The sequence below is a fragment of the Phalangium opilio genome, unplaced genomic scaffold, assembly GCF_054372755.1.
Source record: "Phalangium opilio isolate 3A_F unplaced genomic scaffold, DU_Popi_V2 ptg000079l_1, whole genome shotgun sequence".
Lineage (NCBI taxonomy): Eukaryota > Metazoa > Arthropoda > Arachnida > Opiliones > Phalangiidae > Phalangium > Phalangium opilio.
The window spans coordinates 6467821-6491721 of record NW_028324187.1 but is presented as its reverse complement, the minus strand read 5'-3'; the positions used below and the strand labels follow the sequence as shown (position 1 = coordinate 6491721).

The following is a 23901-nucleotide window of genomic DNA, read 5'->3' as shown; positions in this document are numbered from 1 at the left end:
AAAACAAAGTAACCGGTTTCTCTTTTTAGCTTCGCCCAAAATAATTCAACTGCGTGTATAGTATTATTATAATAGTTGAGCTTGTGTAGGCGTGTGTTGCTGTGTTTACGAAATTGAAATAAATGCACAAATAATCCATACAGATTTCATTTTAATCGTTCATTTTTGGAATGAGATGTAAAGTACCAAGACCCACGTTAATATAAGATTACCGCGGGTATTGCGTAAATGTAAAATGCACTGTTTTCAAATTTACAACAGCATAAAAAAATACAAATAATTGTTTATCGTATTTTACTGTACAACATATGAGACAGTCTTTTCTTTGTTTGTTTGTTGTTTGAGATACACCGATAATACACTCAAGTACACTTAACGTTTTTTTCTTTTTGTTGTTGGTCCATTAATTTTTACCTCAAGTTTATCTTTTGAGGTAAAAAGTGCCAAATAAATTAGGCACAACGGTTAAAAAGTTGAAGATTTTAAAACAAGGAATTTATCTTTTTTTCTTTTATATAAATTGAAGTTTGTTTGTTTTTTTTATAATTAAATCTTCTGTCCTTTCCATGAATTTTTTTCTCCCCACGTGTCACTGACACTTTGATTACTTAATAATATCAAAGTGTACATGACATGATTCCGGACGAATATTTCTTTTTTTTTTTTTTAACTCTTCACGCACCATTTTGAGGGATTTCTTTTTTGAATAACCAACCAACCGCTTGTAGGAACTTTTTAATTTTATATGTATATATTTAAATCGATTTAATTAAGATACGCCATCTATTAACGCATTTCGTTTTTTCTTGATTATTATTATTATTAATTTTTTTTTTAATAATAATGGAATGGAATGGCTACCGGGGAGGGAGAAATTTAATATTTACGTCCTCGAATATATATTTTAATTACAATTAATTATAATTATAATTAAAATGGACTTAAGTATCAATGCCTTAGGGGAATTAAGGGTTTTGTTTATCATTCTGAACTTAAGCCTACTTTTTCTTCGAGATGTCTAATAGGGACTTGGCAATAGACTAATGGCACCCCGTGTTATTTCCCCATAGAGCTTAATACAGTCGAAGGCAGAGGGCTGCCATTACCCTATTCGGGCTTAACTCCGCCCCCAGCGCCATTATCGTATGTTTTTTTAACAGAATGAAAGCTACATAACATAAGCCCCTCCTGGTATGTTTTTTTAGCACTAGTGAAGGTAGCCTGACGTTGCATGACGTAGTTAGTACTGACATTCTGCCAAGTCCCTATTATTCTAATAAACCTCGGGGTTGGGCGGGGTTTTGGAAAGAAGGCGGGGCTGGCAGGGCACGTGGTATGAAAAAAAGGGGTGGGACAATTGCTTTAGGGCCCCCAACTATATTTATACGTAACTCCAAATTAATTTAATTAATTTTTTTTATATAAGTACCATACATTTCATTTTATAGTTTTGTATTTTTTTAATCCCCTATTTAAATTCAAGGAAGAAATTAGGTTAATTTTAATATATTTAAATCTTCGATGGAAGACATATTGATATGCGTACGAAATTAAAATATTTTTTATTTTTTTTTTGGTAGTAGATTTTGTGTGTTTTTTAAATTTTGCGTTTTTTTTTTATATATGGAGAAAATTTAATTGTTTCGTTTTAAATAATTAATTTGATCCGAGAAATATCAACATCTATACTGGTGTGAAAAACATCTAATCTAACTACGTTTTTAATTATAAACCAATATTAATAATTTTCTCTATATAAGCAAAAACGTTGCGAACGAAGTTTGTTTGTTTGTTTGTATTTATTCTTTTTTTTTAAGAAATTAATTTCAAAAAGTTATTTGAGCTTTTCAATTTTTTACAAATTACATTTTCCCCTTTGTAGTTAAATAATTAATTAAAAATAGCGAAAAATGTTAGGCACGTCTTCCGATCCGATTATAATTATAAATTTCATTTGTTAATTAATTAATTAATTAATTAATTAATAGACGCACTATATTACGTCACCGTTTGATTGACGTAATTAAAAATGACACGCAAAACTCATTTCGATGACAGTTTTAAGGCAATTTAAAATTGTAATTAGTCGCAAAAATTGAACTAATTAATTAATACTATGACGCGCTCGGAATGTAATTAAAGAAATTGATACTAATTAAGGAACTGTTGAAGAAGGAAAAGAAAGGGGGACTCGCGCTTACGTCACGGCGTTTGTAGCCAAATAATAATTAAAAATATATATATGTACGAATTTAAATAATTCACCTACCAGTGTTTGTTTGTTTGTTTTGTTTTGTTTTGTGTTTCATGAATAAACTCACGAATGATGTGAAAAAAATGCATAGGCTTATTTTGAGATTCAATGCGCGTAATGATCAAAGGACCCCAAATACTCCAACGCAGCATTGTAGCAGAATTGATACTGATCCTTTAAGGACAAGTAAATTAAACTGGTCAAGTACCCACGATGAACAAAAACTAAAAAAACCCACAACAATGGCGGCGGCGTCACCTACCTCAGTTTGAACCATTCCAGGCCTTTGCGTCCTTAGCGTTCTAACTGTCTGAAACATATCAACGACCCCCTCGTACTGCATGCGTTCCAGCACGATACTCAGCGTTATAAACACTCCCGTTCGACCGACACCCGCGCTAACCCAACAATTAAGACGCGTCAATTAGCTACCGATATCGAGATAGGGTCCAAGGCAAAGATGGGTGGATGGGGTATCTTACCTGCAATGAACAGTAATGGGTCCTTCCTGACCAAACTGTTCCTTCGTTTTATGGACTTGTCCAATGAAGTCTATAAAACCGTCACCCGGTTTTGGAACACCCTGTTCTGGCCAGTCAACGTAGTGAAATTGCCGGATCGTCCTGGACTGACCATCCCGCGCGTCCGTTACTTTGAACTCTCGAAGAATATACTGAGGCATATTGTACTCGGTAATTGGATCAACCACAAAGTACAAGTAACGTTGAGATCGTTCATTTGGCCAATATTGGTGACATTTCTCCTAAAATCCCACCCCCGAAATTAAGCTTACGTAACATTTAAGGGGACCATTGGTCAAGCGACATGACGTACCCTGCCCATTTCTTTAAGGTTGGTCAACATGACAACAATATTACAATTGTGCTCCCATAACATCCTCCAAAAGTCCTCCGTCGTTTCGCTAAGAGGACCTTGAGTAGCTATATAGGCGCTTCGATACCTATAACCCTATAACCACCAAACCATTACCCATAATCCCCTAGGAAGGAAGGCCTGACAATAAAACTTACGTCAATATAGCTAGCGTTGATATAATCCGAGCCTTCAACACCTCTGATAGGTTGAAGACAAACGCGAGTTGATTCATCTGAATTATTTAAATTATAGCATATTGAAATTTAAGTCTAAGGTCAAGGGGTCAAGACAAATAAACTAATTACGTACAAGGCAAAATATTCATGAGCCTGTTTTTGAATTTATTCACGGGTAAATTCGCCGTGATGAATTTGTTGGGTGTGGTTTTCATGGACGACAATTTCTATTAAACCATCGAACGCGCGTTAATAACCAAATTAATTAACCACTTAATTAGCCTTATTCCTGATCAGCGCCACCTACCCATAGCGGTGACTTTGAGAACTACTGTAAGCGGCAAGCCAATCAGATATCGCTAAAATCTGGTGACGTCATTTTTGGTAAGACCCGAGAGTGCCAGTCAGTGACGTCACCAGATTTTAGCGACATCTGATTGGCTTGCCGCTTACAGTAGTTCTCAAAGTCGCCGCTATGATTAGGTGTCGCTGATCAGGAATAAGGCTAATTGCCTAATAAAGACCGCCAATTTTTGCAAGAACCAAGATAACCCCAAGCTGACTTACTTTAAATTCTAATTCAATGGCGGGGCAATTCTCGTCGGGTACGATTTGAGTCAGCGCTTGAATATGAGCGTAGAGATTGCAAGCAGCCACTTCCGTTTCGCCCGCGACGACCGCCTCCAAGACGGCGTCATGAATAAAAATGTACTGGTCCTCCGTTTGAACCATGTAATTACGTTGGGCCCTGAGACACGTCACGTGACCGTAAATATCGATGGTGTCTTTACACTTGATTCGCTCCAACATGGAGTCTATGACGACGAAACAACCCGTTCGACCAACTCCGGCGCTGATACAAAGAGGTCGCTTGGTTACTAAAGCCGCCCTACCTACCTACCTATGCCCAAAAGGAAGTAAGTTCCGCTTCCATTCTTACCTGCAATGCACTATCATAGGGCCTGCTTCCGGTGGATTCATGTTTTTAACCCGTCTTAGGAAAACTAAAAATGGCGTTGGGTGATCGGGGACTCCGTGATCGGGCCAAGCCGTGAATTGAAATTGTTTGATGTCTCGCGTTTCCATAGCGCCGCTCTGTTACCGATAAGTAAAATGCCGGCCATAAACTCAAAGTACTGGCTAGCTCGCTACCTGGGGTGGGGTCTGCGCACGCGCAATAATAATTAGAAACGAGTACTTACCCTTTTAATTTGAAATGTCCTAATGCAATAAGTAGCTAGTTCTTGGACATCTAATAAGGTGACGTGAATATTTCCATAGAGTTCCGTTCCCCTATTAGGCCAATACTGATCGCACTTTGTGCGCGCCCTTTCTTCCAATTTCGTCATCATCAGGATGGTGGCACTGCGTTGTTCCCAAACCATCCTCCAAAAATCGCCAAAGGTCTCTGGTAAGGGTCCTTGCGTCGCGATGTACGCGTTCTGTTTCCGATATCCGTCGCAGTAATTAGCGTTAATGTAATCGGAAGCCGGGACACCTTCTAATGTCTGCAAAACCACGCGACTGTGATCATAGGCAATGACGTTGGCGTACCGATTCTTGGCTTTATTCACTTCCAAATTTGAATTTTCCCAAGTGAACTGTTGTCCCGGTTCTATCGACTCGTATTCTTGCGAGAACAAGAGATTGTCGTTGGATTTCAAACGTTCAATGTGATTGGTCAACTCCGTTACCGGAATGGGAGGATGGCTGATCATAGCCGGAGTTTGGTAATTCAGGCGCCGAGACTCTACGGGGTCTGAGGGGTGAATGGTCATTTCGCGTTCAGCCCCGTTGATAGTCAAGAGTTTCATGGTCGTTTCGCCAGCAGGTGACTTGTACGTTTCTCTTCTCCGGCTCTTAACGAACCATAAGACGATTAAACACAAGACCATGACCAAAATGATGACCACTGGACCGATTATCCATAAGAGTTCCGCTCTATCCGCGTTCTTTTCCACGCGGTCAATATTTGGGTCGACCATTTGTATATCGGGTCCACCGCTTTTCTTGTCCTCTCCCGTCGTTAAAGCCGATGTCATCCCGAGGCTTAACACTTCCGAAAAGGGGCTACTGGTGTACAAACTCTTAGGGGAAGTATCAACGACGGCGCGCACGAAGATCCGGTAACTTGTGTCGCGTCTAAGACGCCGGTTTAAGAATTCCGCGTACCGTTTATTATCGCCAAGTTTGAATTGTGTAGGTTGGGACCTTCGCGGGAATTTAGCGGCGATGTAGGGACCGTTTTCCATTTCCGGTGTCGAGGTTAGTTCCTCCAGACTATAAGAGTCCGTTTCCTTATTAGCGAATTCGCGAGGGACAACCACTAAGTAGTAATGACTGATTGGGCCGTATTCCTCCGAAGCTTGAGGTAGGATGACCGTTATATGGTTCTCGTCAACGCCAATGAAGTCGGGCTTGACCATGGGTGTCGGCGCTGATAAAGTGACCATTTTTGTTTCAATGTCGCGCCCATATTTGGTTGGTAGCATGGACCATCGGGACATAGTCACCGACAGTCCACGCTACCCTGCCAAATAAGTACCGATGGAAAATGAAAAAAGTGAACTTACCAGCCATGGCAGTTGTGACCGTGATCTTTGCAGCTGGTCGAAAATTCTCATCAGGAGGTACGGCTGTAATGTTAACTTGATAACTGGTGAAGGGCATTAAGTGTCCGATGGTGTAACTAGTATTTTCGGCCGAAAGAAAAACTTTCTGAACCGGGATATGTAAAATTTGAACTTGACCACGACTATCGTAAAATTCTTTATGTGCGCCGTAAGAGATCTAAATTAAATTCATAATAAATCCGCCATTGGACACACTTTTACACGGCAATCACGATAATTAGTATAATTAGTAAATAGTTAATTATCAAAATACCACGTATTTAATTGGATCAAGTTTAACGGGAGGTTTCCAAGACAAATCCATGCTGTGCGTAGTTACTCCATGAGCGCGTAAGCCAATTGGGACGTCTTAGGATGGATGGGTAAGAGTTAACATAAAGGACATTCGAGTAATTAAGGTCCAGGTATTTAATTACCAATGGGTTGAACTTTGATGGTAACTAATTCTGATAGTCTTCCTAAGCCTGTTTTGGTCAAGGCGGCAACGCGGACAGCGTACATGGTATTCGATTCTAAACCGTTGATTTCTGCCGACCACGTCAAAGGGACATTCTTACTCTTCCATTGATCCAAATCCTCCTCGGGTGTTTGAATGTACAGAATCTATTCCGCGCGCGCGTTAAGTAATTACGATAATACTTATTGGGGGGGCTAATTACTGACTCATGTTTGAGGTTCATAAGTCAAAGGGGCTTACTTGGTATCCCAAGATATCTTTGAAGTAAGGAACGACATCCCACCAGACTTCAACGGACTGTTCCGAGGTAGCCATGGCCTGGACGCTGGAAGGAGCCGGTGGAACGTCCCCGGGAGTTTGTATAACGACCTTCTGACTCAATGGACCACCCCCCATGCTGGTATAAGCCCGAACTTGAAAGAAATATTCCGTATTTTCGTCTAATAAACTAATAACGATTCGATTCGAAGTCGTGTTCTTGTCAGCGGGATACGGATCCGAGGTTTTTTGAAAGAGATACCCGTAGAGTATCACGTGACCATTGGTCAAATGAGGTGGGGGTGGGTCCCAACTGACCACTAGGGTCGTGGGACTTTGAAGCCGGTGACGTATATCCATGGGCGCGGCTTTAGGAACTAAGTTACAATTTAAAAGTTAACAATGACCAGTGGCTATTCTTAAGAACTTTTAAGTGTACAGTACGTACTGCCTTCAGGTGTATCTAAGTACTCTATAGCGTCTTGACCCCAACCGACATTGTTCTTGCCAGCCAAATGAAATTCGTATCGCGCACCACGATCTAAAGACGCGACAACCACCGACCCCTTGATTAGCCAATAGAAGAGAAAATCCCGCGTTCCCCAAAAAGACAGAACAAGTGGACTCACCCAAATCGTCCAAGGTGAAATGGTTCTCGGAATGAGCAATCTCAACCTCCTGAAACTCGTCCGAATCATTCCGCTTGTATTTGAGACGGTAACCCAAGAGAGCTCCGTAAGTATGCGATGGTTTCTGCCACTGGACATCGATAGTCAACTGTGGTTCTTCATCCAGGATATGCACGGCCATATCGGGTCTGGTCGGTACCCCTCCTAGGGTCCGGACATTCTTGGGGTAACTCCTGGTACCGTCACCCTTGCGCGTGAAGGCGGCAACTTGCACGGAGTACTCCGTGTCCGGTTGAAGACCCGTGACGTTAAAGACCTCAGTATCCTGATCGGAGACGTCGAATCTCAAAGGTTCATTGACCATGTCCCCGCCTTTAAGTAGCTCATGCACGTGAATCTGGTATCCTCTGATTAAACCATTACGATCGCGTTGACTTGGCGCCTTCCATCGGACATTGATGGCGGTACTGTTGATGGGGGTGACGCTGACCTTTCTGGGTTCCCCGGGTACTAAGCAACGATAAAAAAGGGACCCATACTCTTTCAACATTCCCGACTCTTTTCGAGATCAAGATCAAGGGCAGTTCGCAACGTCTTTTTTTTCCCAAGCGAAGTGCGCTTGAAATAAATCTAGGCTTTAATAATTCCCTCCACCAATTAAACCAGAAAAGCGGGTTGCCAGCTTCCCTCCGCGTGACGAGTTACGTGTAGGTAGGATGGACACAACCCAAAAATAAACGTGCCATAATGATTAAGAGAAACATGCGAATACTGGGAGAGTGGAAAGGTTTTTAAATAAAGAGATGGCTAGGTTACGTACCATCTTCATCGGTTTTCAATACCACGCCACGTGACAAGGGTCCGTCTCCGACTGAGGTGCCAGCCAGGACCCAAACACGATACTCTGTCCATTTTTCCAGGGAGGTGATGAGATGCGACTTGACGTTGGCTTTGACCTCGATGGTTTTGGCAGAGGCCGGATCGGGGGGTGTGACGTCGGCTTTCTGGTACTTGATCTTATAGTAGGTGATAATTCCGTTCTGTTTGTCCCTCGGTGGGGGATCCCAGGAGATTTTCAAGGAACGGGAGTCTATACTCGTGCCCTCTACGGATTGGGGAGGGGCACTCGGAACTGCGCGTGCGGTGAGTGCCAGGCAATGGTTGGTTGGTTGGTTGGTAAGTTGGTTTTGTTTTGGTTGCATTTGCAAGAAGGGGTGAAGGTGAACCACAAGAAGTCAAAAGCACCAAAAAAAATGGGAAAAGATACAAAAATAACAAAAGGTGACTTATTTAGAGAAAAATGCGCAAAAAAATTCCAAATCAAATCAATACAGAGAGTCGAAAAGAAGTACATTGACTTCTTGCCGACCCTCTCTCGGGGTTGGACTATACGTGCCATTTTAATTATTCTCTTTAATAACAATTCTATTGGACCTTCCTAACTGATAATGCGAGTGGATTTTGAGTCTAGGCCAATCATAGGCGAAGATCACAACTCTCTCCAGAAACAGGCGTCGTACCACAAGAGAGATTCTACCTTCTATCTATCTCTTGTGGCCATTACGAAACCATTTCTGGACACACTCGCGCTTCGACGACTTTGAGACCTTCCCCTAAGGTTAATTTCAATATTCTTAAAGGTCTTAAGAGGGGGTTTAAGATATTCTTAAATGTATATTTAAATGCTTTAAAACATTATAAAGGGGTTATAAAAAGACTGGAGATCAAAAAAAGACATTTAAAATTAGAAAAGAGAAGAAGTATTGGCGTTACCGAGAAGGGACCGAGAGAGAGAGTAAGAGTAAGACTTGAAATATATTACGGATAAAAATATATAGCAAATAGCGTGCACTTTTGAATTTTATGATGTGCCAGAGATAAAATTGTGGAAGTGAGATAAAATATTTCTATAAGAAATACAGGTAGAGAGAGAGATAAGAGATAAGAGATAAGATTTTGATAAAAGCGACGCTTTGACATGCCACTCCAGAAGATTAGGTATTTGAAAATAATTATTTCTAAATTTATAAAATTCGTGAAAAAAATGGAACAAGTGGGATTTGGAGTTATATCGTACACACACGAATTGTTTTTTTTTTTTTTTTTACTGATACTAGCGCGAGCCAATCAGAGAACTGGTAGAAAAAGAGATGGCTGGCAACCTTGCCTAAGACGTATGTACCATATACGTCATGAGAAGTACGGCATTAACCTAAATAACTACTTAATATACTTGTAAGGGAATCTTTGCCCAGTTAAGGTACGCGCAAACTGGGGGTTCACGGAGAGGGCAATGGGGTCAAATAGGACAAGTACCGATCAGGATGGTAACTCTAACAATTACTCGCAAGGACAACCGGGTTCAGGGTGATGTTTTAATACTCACCGTACTGTTCAGTTCTGGCTGCGATGGGTGTTGTGGCCGCGCCTTCCCCTTGAATGGACTTGGCCGCCACCCAGATGTAGTAAACAGTATCGGGGTACAAGTCCGTCAAGGTGAAGGATTCAACGTCGGGAATGGCTTTATGGTAGGAACTATCTGTGAAGGTGTCGTTCCAGTAGATCTCGTAACCGATAATGTGATCTGTACTGGCGTCAGACGGTTTCGACCAAGAGACTTGAATGGTCGAAGACGACGTTGGCATGACGCGCATGTTCGTCGGTTGACTAGGAACTGAGCCGTACGCGTACAACATTTAAATCAACCCGATAACTTTGAGTTGTACATTAACACCCCGAATGGAATCTTACCTCCTTGTTGGGTTTTGACTTGAACTGGGGCCGAGAGGGGTCCAACCCCGCGGCTGGTATAAGCTTGAACCCTAATCGTGTATATAGCGTGAGGGGTTAAACTACTGATGGTCATTAACTGACCATTGTCCAACTTCTCAACATTCCAAGCTCCGATGGGTAAAGTTGGTTGCGTTGTGTAGTACAACTTGTATCCCTTTACCAACCCAACAATTTTAACTTAGATTCACGTACGCGTGTTGCTAGTAAGTCAGTAATTACTTACCGTCACTTGACCATTGGGTTCTTTTGGCGCGTCCCATTTGACCACGATAGTACTGGAACTGATGGGTCGAGCCGCGACGTTTCTGGGAGCGCTTCCAGGTTCTGGGTAAATTAGGGTGGACACAAAAAGGTACAATTAGAATAATTGGTTTTCACTACAAAGTTTCGTTGGACGTATCTCTTGTTCATAGCAGCATTCCCAACTCACGATATCACACACCAACAAGCTCTCGTAGGAAGGAGAAAAAAACCAAAAATAAAACTACTATTATAGTATTATTCATTCTGCACTATCTCTAACGGAACAGACCTGACGTATTTTAAGTATGTATGTACTTTGTTTTATGGTGCAAATACCATAACCCCTTACCCACCCGGGGACACTTAGAAATCTCTAATACAATTTTTTTTCAGTTGTGGTCAATGAAGTGGTACAGTATTTTCCTCCTATAATGAACTATATCATAGGAGTAAAAATACCAGTACCATTTTCCGATATAAAGATTGTTTGGCGGGAATTAAGATGGGTATTAGTCTATAAAATTATCAAAGTGTGATGGTGTTCAAAAATGCTGTAAGAGGGGTGCAGTACCTAATCCCGATTGGTTCAAGCAACGAGAGAGAGATAGAGAGAGATGACGTCATGCCATTCGAAGAATAGATCAATTGAATTATTCTAGGCATAACTATAGCTTAGTAGCTGCAGGAATGGATAGAAAATAGAGTGTGTTCCAGTGAAGTTTCAGAGAGTTCAGAAAAAAGTGAAGAAAAAAAATGGTTCAGAAGTTTTCATGCAATTCAAAAAATGTCCTCCTAGACGATAAACCATCGCTCAAAAACCGAAAGAACCAATCATAGCAAATACCAATCGAACGAACAAAAATATTCATTGGTATCTTTCAAATGATTAAGCCTTGGTTTGTGTTCAATAGAATTCGTCTTAAGACTAATCAAAAAAGGTTTTCGAAGAAAGACTAATTGTAAAAGTGCGAAATAGAAGAAAGAAATTTGCGGCTTGAGATATTTGTAACGCGTGCCGATTTTGGTTTATTGGTTTTCGTGGCGCTTTTTTATTTGCAACTTACTGATAAATCCAGCAGAATCCCCTTTAATTTAGCCGTGAAAGCAAAACACAGTGAATTAGGGTTAATTAAAATAATCCTTGATCAAAAAACACTCTTCCACAAAAATATTATTTGTTTTTTCTTTGTTTAGTTTGTTTGCCAAAAAAAGGTGCAAGGTCAAACATGTGTCCCGTTTAGTTAGTTAGTTAGTCAGTCAGTTACTTGTTGGTATACAATCAATGTCTGACGCGATTATAATAGCTATTTGTACCAATCAATTCGCGAATTTATTACAATGATCCAATCAGAGTTAAGTTACTCTCTAATTGGACCAACTTACGGTTCAAGGCGAAGCTCCGCCCACAAATATATTGTTTACAGTAAAGTCATATTCTTGCAAGTAAAGTAATTTTCGTGTAAGTACTTCTTCAAGGGCATTGAAGACATTTGTTACAAGGTCATAAGAAAAATAGGCCAACTGTTACACTGTAGACAAGTGGAACACCACTTATACGAGAATTATTTTACTTATGTTTCCCCAACAGTACGCGAAAATGAATGATGTTTTAGTTAATTAAGTTAGTGACTTACTCGTTTCGCCGGTGGTGACGAGGGCGGGATTACTTGGTGACCCACGACCCAAGGCGTTAACGGCTATGACGTAAAACTCGTACTCGGTATAAGGACTGAGATCACGGATACTGGTAAAGGTGTCCTTAATGCCGCTAATCTCGCTATGATCTTGCATTCCATGACGCGGTTTGAACTGAATGACGTAGTATTGAATATCATCGGAACTGGGTTCGTACGACCACGATATACGAATCGAGGTGGCCGTCACGTCCGATATCTGCACGTCTTTGGGTGGTCGTGGCAAAGCTGCAATGATATCGGGCAAGATTGTCGTAAGCCTAATAGAGGTAATTTTTCGTACCACCAAAAGCCTAGAAGCCCCAGATTCACCTACTACCACAAAACACCCTAGGGCCTTGTACAGGAAGTCGTAGTAAAAGTTCAGATAGGTTAAAAATAACCACGATGAAACATTAGGACGACGATTATGTAAAGATCTTTAATTCCCTCTCTCTCTCTAGCATAGTTACGTTAATTTTTCTCAAAGAAATAATTAATGATGTGCCGAGTTTCATTTGACAATTGTTGGGGTGGCGACAAGGTCTTTGTCGAAAATAGAATTCCGGACAATTGTATGTATTGTTGGTTTTTAGTTCAAGGAGGGAGAAAGGGGGGGGGGTAAGCGAGGCGTACAACGAAAAGGAGGCGTCAATAAACAAAAAAGGTGTGACGTCATAACCTTTAAGAGGGGGGTCACATGGGAAGGGTCAAGCTCATCAATCCAAAAAATAAAAATAAAAAGAAGTGTATGTCCCCGTTTTAAACTGAGCTTGGCGCTAATTATTAACCCTTCTAGTAGGGCTAGGATTTAAATATTTTTGTAAGTAACGATATCTATTTCTATCTGATGAATTATTAAGTTTGATTAATTAGTAATTACCTTGTACAATGACTTGCGCCGTGACTTCAGTACGACCAACGTTGGAAGATGCGACACAAGTATAATTGCCACTTTCACGGATATTCTCCAATTGCAGGACACTTCTGCCAACGGGTGGTGGGTCTTCCGGGGTAAATACTTGAGAACCTTTATGCCATTTAATGAAAGGTAGGGGTGACCCGGCACCGACGCAAGTGATATTCAAATTACTACCCGGCACCACTTCGTACAGGGCTTCCGGTTCGATAGAGAAATACGGAGGAACTCGTCGAACTGAATGACGTATTCAAGAATGGTATTGTAATACGGAACAGTACGGTTCTTGAGGATGGTGGATTGGATAAGACTTCTTACTTTTAACGTATACATCGGCGTTGACCGAAATGGCCGTTCCTTTTGAGTTTTCGGCCATACATTCGTACTGTCCTTGATCTTCTAACTGCGCGTCATTTATTTGTAATGTCGCTATTGAACAAATTAAACGGTGCCCTTCTGTATAATTACCATCTATCGCGTTACTTAATTTCTTTCTAAACCGTTCAAAAATTCGTACAAGAACGCAAAAACTGGGTTGGGACGACATTTTCAAATTGAAAATCCCTGACTTTTCCAGCTTATTCCTGATAAAATTTTGCCAATATCCCTGACCATTTTAAGTACGTGTTTACCAGAGCCCACTTAATGATCAAACCTGCAGCCCAGATTTAGCAATACTCGAAGAATGGTTTGATATACCAAACAATCCAAATCTCTGACTTATCAAGGTTTACCAGGTTATCCAGGTTCCTTACCAACCCTGGAAAACAAACTTTCGGACACTAGACCTGACGTATTTTAAACACTAAACAGGGTTCATACAACTTTTGGAAAACAAATTTCCCTGAGATTTCCAGGTTTTTCCCCATATAATTCCCTGAATTTACCAGGTTTTTCTCGTATATGGAGTATCCTATGGAGCAAATGTTAACGAAGGGGGGGGGGCAAATATGACTATTACATAATCAAAGGACATCCCCGTATCTCTAATATAACCACAGATAAGAGCCTCCAAAGTTTAGTGTAATGTTAATCCTATGGAGGGTATGTTTATGAACATTTTGCTTAATTACTCGGCCCCTGTTTGACGCAAATTTCCCTGATTTCCCTGAATTTTACAGAAAATTCAAAATTTTCCCTGAGTTTTTTGTCAACTATTTATTTCCCTGATTTCTCCAGGTTTTCCCGGTTTTCCAGGTTTGTATGAACCCTGACTAAAGGCAACCACATCGAGGGTTTGATAAATAGATAAACATATCCTCTATGTAACGATAACAATTACTTGGGTCTACAACAACAACGGCAATCCACATAAATAAATAAATAAAAGGTGTTTAAGTACTTACAGGAATCTATAATCTTGAAGCGTGTATTATGGGAGTCAATTGGCACGGCGTCTTTTAACCACATAATATTGGGTTCAGGGTCACCTTCGGCCTTGCAAGTCAAAGTGGCAGTTGTCCCTTTCTCGAAACTTAAACTATTTGATTGGGAAGACGATATGATTCGTGGAAAACCTTCCATTGTTTTTGAATCTAAAAATAAAAAAATTAAAAACGGAATTAATTTTAATTATAATTAAACCCTGTAAATATATATTATAATTATCTTTGTAATTTTATATACGTTCCCTTTATCTAGTCAGTCCTGAGGGGGGTGGTAAGGGGGGATCTCGGCATTAAAGCGTGGTCAAGATCATTTATCTTTCCAAAGTAAGTGTGTGTATGTGTTTCTCTTTTTTTTATGTTTTATGTTTGGCTGGATATGCATGGCGCTAGCTGCAGCACTGTGTGTTTTAGTATATTAATAGATTGTCCGGTGCGCGCTGTTCCTTTTAGCTTAGTAGTCATTCATTAGGACTTAAGCCAGGAACCACGAAAGAGTGAATCTATCACGAAAAGAACTAAAGAGCCCGAACTATACCGAACTAAGCGAGCGAGCGAGAGCGCGCATGACTCCATTCTGTTTTTTCTTTTTCTTTTTTAATAGGAAAAATGCCTCAACATTGTTAAATTATCATTTTCTTACGTGAAATGGGAACGTAATACGGATGCTGGTGACCCCCTCCCCCCCCCAAAAAAAGAAGAAACATACACTTACCTACCTACAAGGAAAGTTTTATTACCATTTGGTCTCTGAACTAACTTTTATTTCCGAAATTCTTAAAAACCAATTTTCGAATTCCACAAATTAACCAACTTTAAAACCAATTTTCGAATTCCACAAATTAACCAACTTTAAAACCAATTTTCGAATTCCACAAATTAACCAACTTTAAAACCAATTTTCGAATTCCACAAATTAACCAACTTTAAAACCAATTTTCGAATTCCACAAATTAACCAACTTTAAAACCAATTTTCGAATTCCACAAATTAACCAACTTTAAAACCAATTTTCGAATTCCACAAATTAACCAACTTTAAAACCAATTTTCGAATTCCACAAATTAACCAACTTTAAAACCAATTTTCGAATTCCACAAATTAACCAACTTTAAAACCAATTTTCGAATTCCACAAATTAACCAACTTTAAAACCAATTTTCGAATTCCACAAATTAACCAACTTTAAAACCAATTTTCGAATTCCCCAAATTAACCAACTTTAAAACCAATTTTCGAATTCCCCAAATTAACCAACTTTAAACCCAATTTTCAAATTCCCCAAAAACCAACTTTAAACCCAATTTTCAAATTCCCAAACAAATTTTACAATCCCATAAAATTTAAACCCAATTTTCAAATTCCCAAACAAATTTTACAATCCCATAAAATTTAAACCCAATTTTCAAATTCCCAAACAAATTTTACAATCCCATAAAATTTAAACCCAATTTTCAAATTCCCAAACAAATTTTACAATCCCATAAAATTTAAACCCAATTTTCAAATTCCCAAACAAATTTTACAATCCCATAAAATTTAAACCCAATTTTCAAATTCCCAAACAAATTTTACAATCCCATAAAATTTAAACCCAATTCTCAAAATCCCAAACTAATTTTATAATTCCATGAAATTTAAACCCAATTCTCAAAATCCCAAACTAATTTTATAATTCCATGAAATTTAAACCCAATTCTCAAAATCCCAAACTAATTTTATAATTCCATGAAATTTAAACCCAATTCTCAAAATCCCAAACTAATTTTATAATTCCATGAAATTTAAACCCAATTCTCAAAATCCTAAACTAATTTTATAATTCCATGAACTTTGAACCCAATTTTCAAATTACTCAAAATTTTAGTCCAATTTTTAAACCTATTCCCGGAATTTTCCCTGACCCCCGAATGCCGTCTGACGTTACGGGTTAATACGTGGTCATTTCCAAATAAACGGCGAACTTGTAACGTCGGGCCTTTTATATTTTAATAATATTTTCAACCATTATTCCATAATCGTAGCGAGCAATACCGGCCGTTAACAATATGGTAAAACACTAATGGCAGTCCCCTTTACTTCCCATAGAGGGTAATACAATCAAAGGCATCGCTTTTCCATAACAAGACATCCGTGTCGTTTAACATTAACGCATAGTTAAGCCTTTGTTTACGGAAACCCATATTTTTCTTCCAGCGATTAATTTCTGTCGATTTTTACGAAATTGCTTCGTTTAATTTTTCGCCGGTTATTAACAATTAACCACAGGGTGCGCGTGCGCGTAACAAACGTTTATATAACAGGGCTGCCTGAAATCTTTCATATCAAAATTCCCCCATTTTTATTTGTATAAAGTTCAAAAGAAAGAGAAAGAAGTTATTTAATATTTAAACGAATGGTTGAAAATCGCGTTCCCCTCCAAAAAATAAATAAATAATTCTGTATTCCCAAAATGTGTTATTGAAGTGAATTGAACCACTCTCGTTTCATAGTGAACAAAAACAAGAGCAAAAAGTAAGCAACCATATCCTTACCATAAGTAAAAGAGTCATGATGGACTAAGTCCCAAACTTCGCACGTTAGCCATAACCGAAAATTTAGAAGAACAATTCAAATGACAGACTCAATGTTCAACTATTACTTAGTTAACTATCATTTACTTATGATTATATCTTTAGAAGAACAATTCAAATGGCACTATGACAGAGACTCAATGTTCAACTATTACTTAGTTAACTATCATTTACTTATGATTATATCTTTAGAAGAACAATTCAAATGGCACTATGATAGAGACTCAATGTTCAACTATTACTTAGTTAACTATCATTTACTTATGATTATATCTTTAGAAGAACAATTCAAATGGCACTATGATAGAGACTCAATGTTCAACTATTACTTAGTTAACTATCATTTACTTATGATTATATTTCTGAATTATTTAAGACTTCCAAAAATACTGACCTTCCAAGATGGTCAGATCCGCCACGGCGATCTTATTTCCGAGTCCGTTATCGGCGACGCATTCGTAGGTGGCTTCGTCCCTGGGCGCTTTGGCCAGTTCGATCCTCAAAACGGATCCCCCGGGCATTTCTTTGATGGCGTATCTGGCCGCTACACGTTTGCCATTTTTGCGCCATTCAATACTGGGCTTCGGATTCCCGACCACCATACACGTGAAGAGGGCGATACTACCGGATATCACCACTTGGTTTCGAGGAGGTGACACAATCTCGGGTGGATCTGAAAGAACAAAACGTAAAACAAAACCATTAACACAATTGAATATTAAATAATTTTTTTTCCTTTCCAATTCCTCGAATTCTTTGTTTGTGGGGACTTTATTTAACATAGGAATTTAATGAAACTTGGAGCGATTACTCTACTGAATCTCTACTTTTAGGGGGTGTTTTTAAATTTACTCTATTTATAATAGTTCAAAAGATATTGTCATTTAAAGATTAAGTTAGAAAAATAATCGCAACACAGGAAAGCCATCTTCCAGGCTGAACGAACCCTATGTATTTTCCCATAGCCCCTGTAGAAATGTTTATCACGCTGCACACAAATGCTCATAAGAGAAGCCACCCACCAGGGGCCATAGCAAATACATTAAAAATAAAAAACCCAATTTCTTTCGTTTGTGGTGAGCTTATTAAACATAGTAAATTAATGAAATTTGGAGGGATTACTCTAATCAATATCTACTTTAATTAGAACCGATCAATTAAAGTTTAGACTAATGGGGGAAGGGGGGGGGGACAATACTTACTAGCCAAATATTTGACATATTCCCGATGTGAGAAAAGGACTAAGATGATGGTTATGACAGAAGAGAGGCGACATATTTCCACGCCACAGAAAAACAACGTTTAGAAACGTTTGATAAAAAAAAAATCCAGAAAAAAATTATAATAGCAAGAAAGCTATTAAGTCACTGTTTCCCGTTCAATACTTCTAAAAATTTCTTAACAGTTGCTTCAGGTCAAGGGTTACGAAGTTTAGGGCCAAAAGTTAAACGGCTAAGGAACTTTAGTTAGGGCTCATTGTTCATGCTAACACCTAGTTGGAGTTCTCATCTTTATTTCAAAGTCCATAGTCAGGGTTCTTACAACTTTTGGAAAACAAATTTCCCTGAGATTTCCAGGTTTTCTCCCCATATACTTCCCTGAATTTTCCAGATTTTTCCCGTATATGGAGTATCCTATGGAGCAAATGTCAACGAAGGAGGGGGGGGGAAATATGACTATTACATAATCAAAGGACATCGCCATATCTCTAATATAACCAGAGTTATGAGCCTCCAAAGTTTAGTGTAATGTTAATCCTATGGAGGGTATGTTTATGAACATTTTTCTTAATTACTCGGCCCCTGTTTGACGCAAATTTCTCTGATTTCCCTGAGGTTTTTGTCAACTATTTATTTCCCTGATTTTTCCAGGTTTGTATGAACCCTGACAGTATAAATTGCACGTGTTATTGTTGTCAAATTAAAAGAAAAAAAGACACGCGGTTTATCAGAACCTACACAATGTCTGTCACTCCACTATGGGAATTTTAAAATCATATCTACTTAGTCCAGACAGACACGGGACGTTTTGAACCTAACCACCGGACACTATCCAGTCCAAGAAGCATTATATATACGGGTAACTTCCGCCAAATAAAACATTTTTCAAAGAATTTGTTTTGAAAACCCGGAGGGTCCTTGATATCGCCAAACAACCCAAACCCAATGAATTTATTGAAAGACCGCGAGTCAAGACCCCTGTCTAAAATAGTCCAGAGATTTCCTATGGACCTTCGTATATGTTGGTCCTTTGACAATACTTATAAGGTAGAGAGGGGGAGGGATACATAAGTAAATAATAATAACGAAACGATATAAGTTAACAGTACCAAAGGCCTTCTCAGACGACACAACATTTGACTCAAAAAGTTGATGGTCAATTATCAATTTATAATTTGGTGCTGGTTCAACGTATCCAACTTCTGTTCATCTCGCGACCCAACTAATTTACTCAACTCAAGTTGACTCATATAAATGAGTCAAAAAGTTCAATCTTCTGAAAGGGCCTTAAGATTAACGTTTAGAGAATTTTCAAAGTGAAACGAGTTGTCGTCTGTCCTTACCCGATAACGAATGGAATACTCTATGGGGAAGTTTACCCCCCCCCTATATACCATACCATACGGAACTCAGGATTCAGGAACCCCTTTAAACTGCATTAGCCGTTACTGGCCTCTATGGGGAATACTTATTTTTATATGGGCATTGCGCTGTAAATTCGTACGGAGATGTTACCAAGAATCTAACGCGACTCAAGAAGGGGTTATAACTTCAATACTTGCACTTGAGTGACAGAGGATTCTGGCAACACTGCTAGGAAGTTAAAATCGTCGAGATGAGGAGGAGAAAAAAAAGAGGGCGGGAATTCACGGGGTTTCAATTGCAGTGTCGAGTTATTTTGTTCGATATACATTTGAAAATAAACCGGACAAGGATTGTCTGTCACTCGGGAGTCGTTGGTTGTGTTGATATCGGTGAGAGAAAGGCTTCCGGTAACGCTGTCAAGCGTCAAAGACACTTTTCTTCAAGCCCCCTATAATGTATGCGCACCAAAAAAGAAGTACTTCTCACTTTTCCCGTCACAAGTTCACGGTAATTCTATAGTTCGAACGACTATGATAACCGAAAGGTGAATTTTACTCTTTCTATTTTTCTAGGGTGACCCCTGTTGACCCGTAACATACTACCACCCTCTCTCTCTCCACATGTGACCTGTTAAAACTAAGTTCAAAGTCGTCTTCGTGTCAAGATAAAATTTGGGTATAGGACCAATGTACAATAGGTTCTATAAGGGATTTTGAGTCAAATATGTAACTTCTAAGAGCTCCATGGTTTACAATTAAAGTTACGAACATGTCAGTGTTTTACGGATGGCACCTTAGTTAAATTAGTATTATCTTTCAGTTTCTTATGCTAAATTTAAGGGGTCATTCGTAAAACACTCCAATGCTCATAACTTATTTAGGCGATGTCCTTTTTGTGGCAAAATTGGTTATAGAAGTATAGAAAATTTTAGACTCAAAATTGATTGTCCATGGAACAATCCCACTGTACTTCGATTCTAACAAAACATTCCTGGTGTTTAGTTACCTGTTAAATGTTTTAGGCCCAATTTTTAAGCCTAAAAAACCAACCTCCGTTCGATACATTACATTTCATTCGACGGAAAAAAAAAATACCGCTAAATAACTAGACGAAAAACGCTACCAAATGCATGCTGTATCACTTATTTAAATTTGAATCGGTTTTTCTTGAGCGGCATTTATTATTTCCGCGGCGGTAATCCAATTTCTCCGTCTAAGGAAATGTTCTATCAGTTGGTTAGTTGAGTTGGGGAGTTGGTGAAGGTGTAGTGTAGGGCTTATTTATTAGAGCGTTTTTAATTACCGCTTTCCGCATTCATAACTTTAATCGCTAAGGAATTTCCAACTAGTTTCTAGTTTTGCGCCAGAGGGAATCCCAGGAAACCCCCACCTCCGACCCCTTCGTCTCTCCCCCCCGCTTTCAAACAGGAGTAAATCCAAGGAGTTCCCCCACTTCAACCCCCCTTCTACAAGAATTCTTTATTTAACATCAGAAGTTCATAAAATTGAAGTGCATAAAATTAAATCAGCGAATTGGTTAGTTTAAATAGCCTGAAATATACTTTCATGAATTGAAATTTACACTCAAAGGGCTACTTTAATTAACTGAAACCTACCCTCTAAAGGGCTACTTTAATTAACTGAAACCTACCCTCTAAAGGGCTACTTTAATTAACTGAAACCTACCCTCTAAAGGCCTACTTTAACGAATTGAAACCTACCCTCTAAAGGCCTACTTTAACGAATTGAAACCTACCCTCTAAAGGCCTACTTCCACAAACTGAAATCCACCCTCTAAAGGCCTACTTCCACGAAACGAAATCCACCCTCTAAAGGCCTACTTCCACGAAACGAAATCCACCCTCTAAAGGGCTACTTCCACGAAACGAAATCCACCCTCTAAAGGCCTACTTCCACGAAACGAAACCCACCCTCTAAAGGCCTACTTCCACGAAACGAAACCCACCCTCTAAAGGCCTACTTCCACGAAACGAAACCCACCCTCTAAAGGCCTACTTCCACAAACTGAAACCCACCCTCTAAAGGCCTACTTCCACAAACTGAAACCCACCCTCTAAAGGCCTACTTCCACAAACTGAAACCCACCTAAAGGCCTACTTTAATAACCTTCCCCAAACATTATTAGCAGAAGACAGTACATTTCTTCGAATGATCGACTTCAGACAGTAGATAAGACTAGACTGTAGTTAGAGAATGGTATGAAGTCGGCCGGATTAACAGTATATGGCTTGTAATTCCTACATACACACAATAGTAAAACGCAATCAGCGCATGCACTTGTTAAACACATTACTATACATCTGTCGTTTCTTGCGACAGTAACGTAACATGGCCTAACTCTATAGTCTAACAAACAAATAAACTTCTGTACAGGGTGGAACACATCGCCTTCAACCAGTCTAGAACTCTTAAAACACTTCAAATAGAGCATTTTAAACAAACACTGGCTTCTTAAGTCCGGTGTATGACCGACCAATCATAAGCATTGCAACTAACCCAAACCCAAGGCGTTAGGGAGAATTTGGTCCCTGACTAAGATTTTCAACCTGTACACACACAGATTATTATATTTAAGCCGAGGCGAAGGTGGAGGGGGGGGGGAGCCTGTTCATTTGTATTTGACGCCACACGCATGCAGACTCTAGAATTTTCCTTCCAAGAGATGTTAATCTCCTCTCTGAATCTCCAAGTAGGTGTACAAGGACCACCAGAAGCTGGACGATGACGCGAGGAGGAAGGGGGGGGGTGGACAAACTCCCAAATTGCATTTCATACAATAAATCAACACTTTAAAACTATTTAGGCACCCTGAACTTTTAAAGTTAGCGCGCTCTCTATGTGTATACAGCTCGTGTTGGAATTTAACAGGGTGGTTAAGATATTCGAGTATTACATTACTATTATATAGTAGTTTTCCCTCTACACTTCCAAAGAATAAGTAATGAACTTATCTTAAAGAAATCATTTGTCCCAAGTTTAAATTGTAAATTAGTATACTTTCATATTTAATTGTAGTAGGAAAGATTCTACTATTTTAGTAGAATCCTACTGTAATATAGTAGTTTCCAACCTATATTCCCCTGAACAGAAACTGAACTTAAAAAATCACTAGACTTATCTTAAAGAAATAATTCGTCCAAGTTTAAATTGTGAATCAATATAGTTTCATATTTAATTGTAGTAGGAAAAAATGCTACTATTTTAGTAGAATCCTACTGTAATATAGTAGTTTTACCCCCCTATATTCTCCTGAATAGAAAATTAACTGGGAAAAAAATCACTAGACCAGTAGTCCAAGATTAAATTATGTATGCTAACCTATTAAGGAATTTTCACAATCAATAGTAGTAGTAGGAAAACCCCTAATATTATAGTAGAATCCTACTATAATGTCGTCGTTTCCCCCCTATACCCCCTAAACTAGTACTAATATTAAAAAATTACTAGACCAGCTAGTAGTCCAAGATAAGATTATGTATATTAACCTATTTCGTAATTTTCATAATAATTAAATATTCAGTAGTAGAAAAACCACTAATATTATATTAGAATCCTACTACACAATTTGTCCCTGAATCCTGATTTAAATAAAATATTAAAAAACAATAATTATTATTCAAATTTACCCCTCCCCCATAAGTAGTGTTGGTCAAAATACATCTCCAGATAATTTGACAATAATTTCCATCAATTAACTTCTAATTTCGTTAAAACCGTATAATTAATAAATTAATTAATTACTCTGTAAATACATAATGAAAGTAAGAGGAGAAAGGAGGATTTATGCAAAAATCCCCTGCAATTAGAGTGAAATGGAAGCTAAGCTTTATGAAGAAGCGGTATTAAAAAAAAAACATTGGTGGCTTATTCGTCTAGAAATAATTAAGCTAGAAGAGCTCGGCTTAAAAAGAGTAATTTGTGCAAACTAGAGATTTTCCGAATAATTAGGCTTCATGAACTAATTAATTATGATATCTTAATTGGTGGGGAGGGGGGGGGACAATTAAAACCACGTGGTTTTATACAAAGGTTAACTAGACTTGAAATTTTAAAACTAAACGTCTTAAATTTTGCTGTGAAAATTTTAGTAAGAAGTAAGAACACTGTTTTTAAACATTACATGGCAAATCTAAAATGGGTAAAACAAGGCTCTCAAACACTACAACAGAGGTTATTTAACAATTTGAAAATTGCTATAATAATAGAGATTGGCTAATACCAGTTTAAACCGATACCGATACATCGGTTTAGCCAAATATCGGTACCGATACGCCATCGGTATCGGCCCATCTCTAATAAATATGAAATAACGTTTCGAAAAAGTTTGAAAATTACATATTTTCGTAAATAAAAACTGGGTAAATCTCGACAAGGCGCTAAAACACTACAGAGGTTTATTTAACAATAATGACCCCTAAAATAAAGCT

The 23901-nt window shown here is 38.7% G+C and overlaps 1 protein-coding gene across 2 annotated transcripts in view; it reads right to left on the bottom strand.

Moving 5' to 3' along the window:
• Positions 1-134: 134 nt before the first annotated feature.
• LOC149654478 (tyrosine-protein phosphatase Lar-like) overlaps positions 135-23901 on the bottom strand; it is a 65296-nt gene continuing 41529 nt past the window's right edge. For both annotated transcript variants that reach the window (XM_089846026.1, XM_089846025.1), the window contains 24 exons: positions 17264-17542; positions 14258-14446; positions 13230-13340; positions 12876-13148; positions 11954-12241; positions 10300-10400; positions 10035-10230; positions 9670-9957; positions 8104-8415; positions 7284-7793; positions 7103-7195; positions 6637-7031; positions 6356-6542; positions 6193-6287; positions 5880-6096; positions 4509-5743; positions 4247-4401; positions 3874-4159; positions 3440-3533; positions 3286-3362; positions 3089-3223; positions 2737-3017; positions 2517-2652; positions 135-2428 (listed from right to left, as the gene is read on the bottom strand). In XM_089846026.1, the coding sequence (XP_089702152.1) occupies positions 2360-2428; positions 2517-2652; positions 2737-3017; positions 3089-3223; positions 3286-3362; positions 3440-3533; positions 3874-4159; positions 4247-4401; positions 4509-5743; positions 5880-6096; positions 6193-6287; positions 6356-6542; positions 6637-7031; positions 7103-7195; positions 7284-7793; positions 8104-8415; positions 9670-9957; positions 10035-10230; positions 10300-10400; positions 11954-12241; positions 12876-13148; positions 13230-13340; positions 14258-14446; positions 17264-17542 (6002 nt within the window). In that variant the 3' untranslated portion in view covers positions 135-2359. The remainder of the gene's footprint in view (positions 2429-2516; positions 2653-2736; positions 3018-3088; positions 3224-3285; positions 3363-3439; positions 3534-3873; positions 4160-4246; positions 4402-4508; positions 5744-5879; positions 6097-6192; positions 6288-6355; positions 6543-6636; positions 7032-7102; positions 7196-7283; positions 7794-8103; positions 8416-9669; positions 9958-10034; positions 10231-10299; positions 10401-11953; positions 12242-12875; positions 13149-13229; positions 13341-14257; positions 14447-17263; positions 17543-23901) is intronic.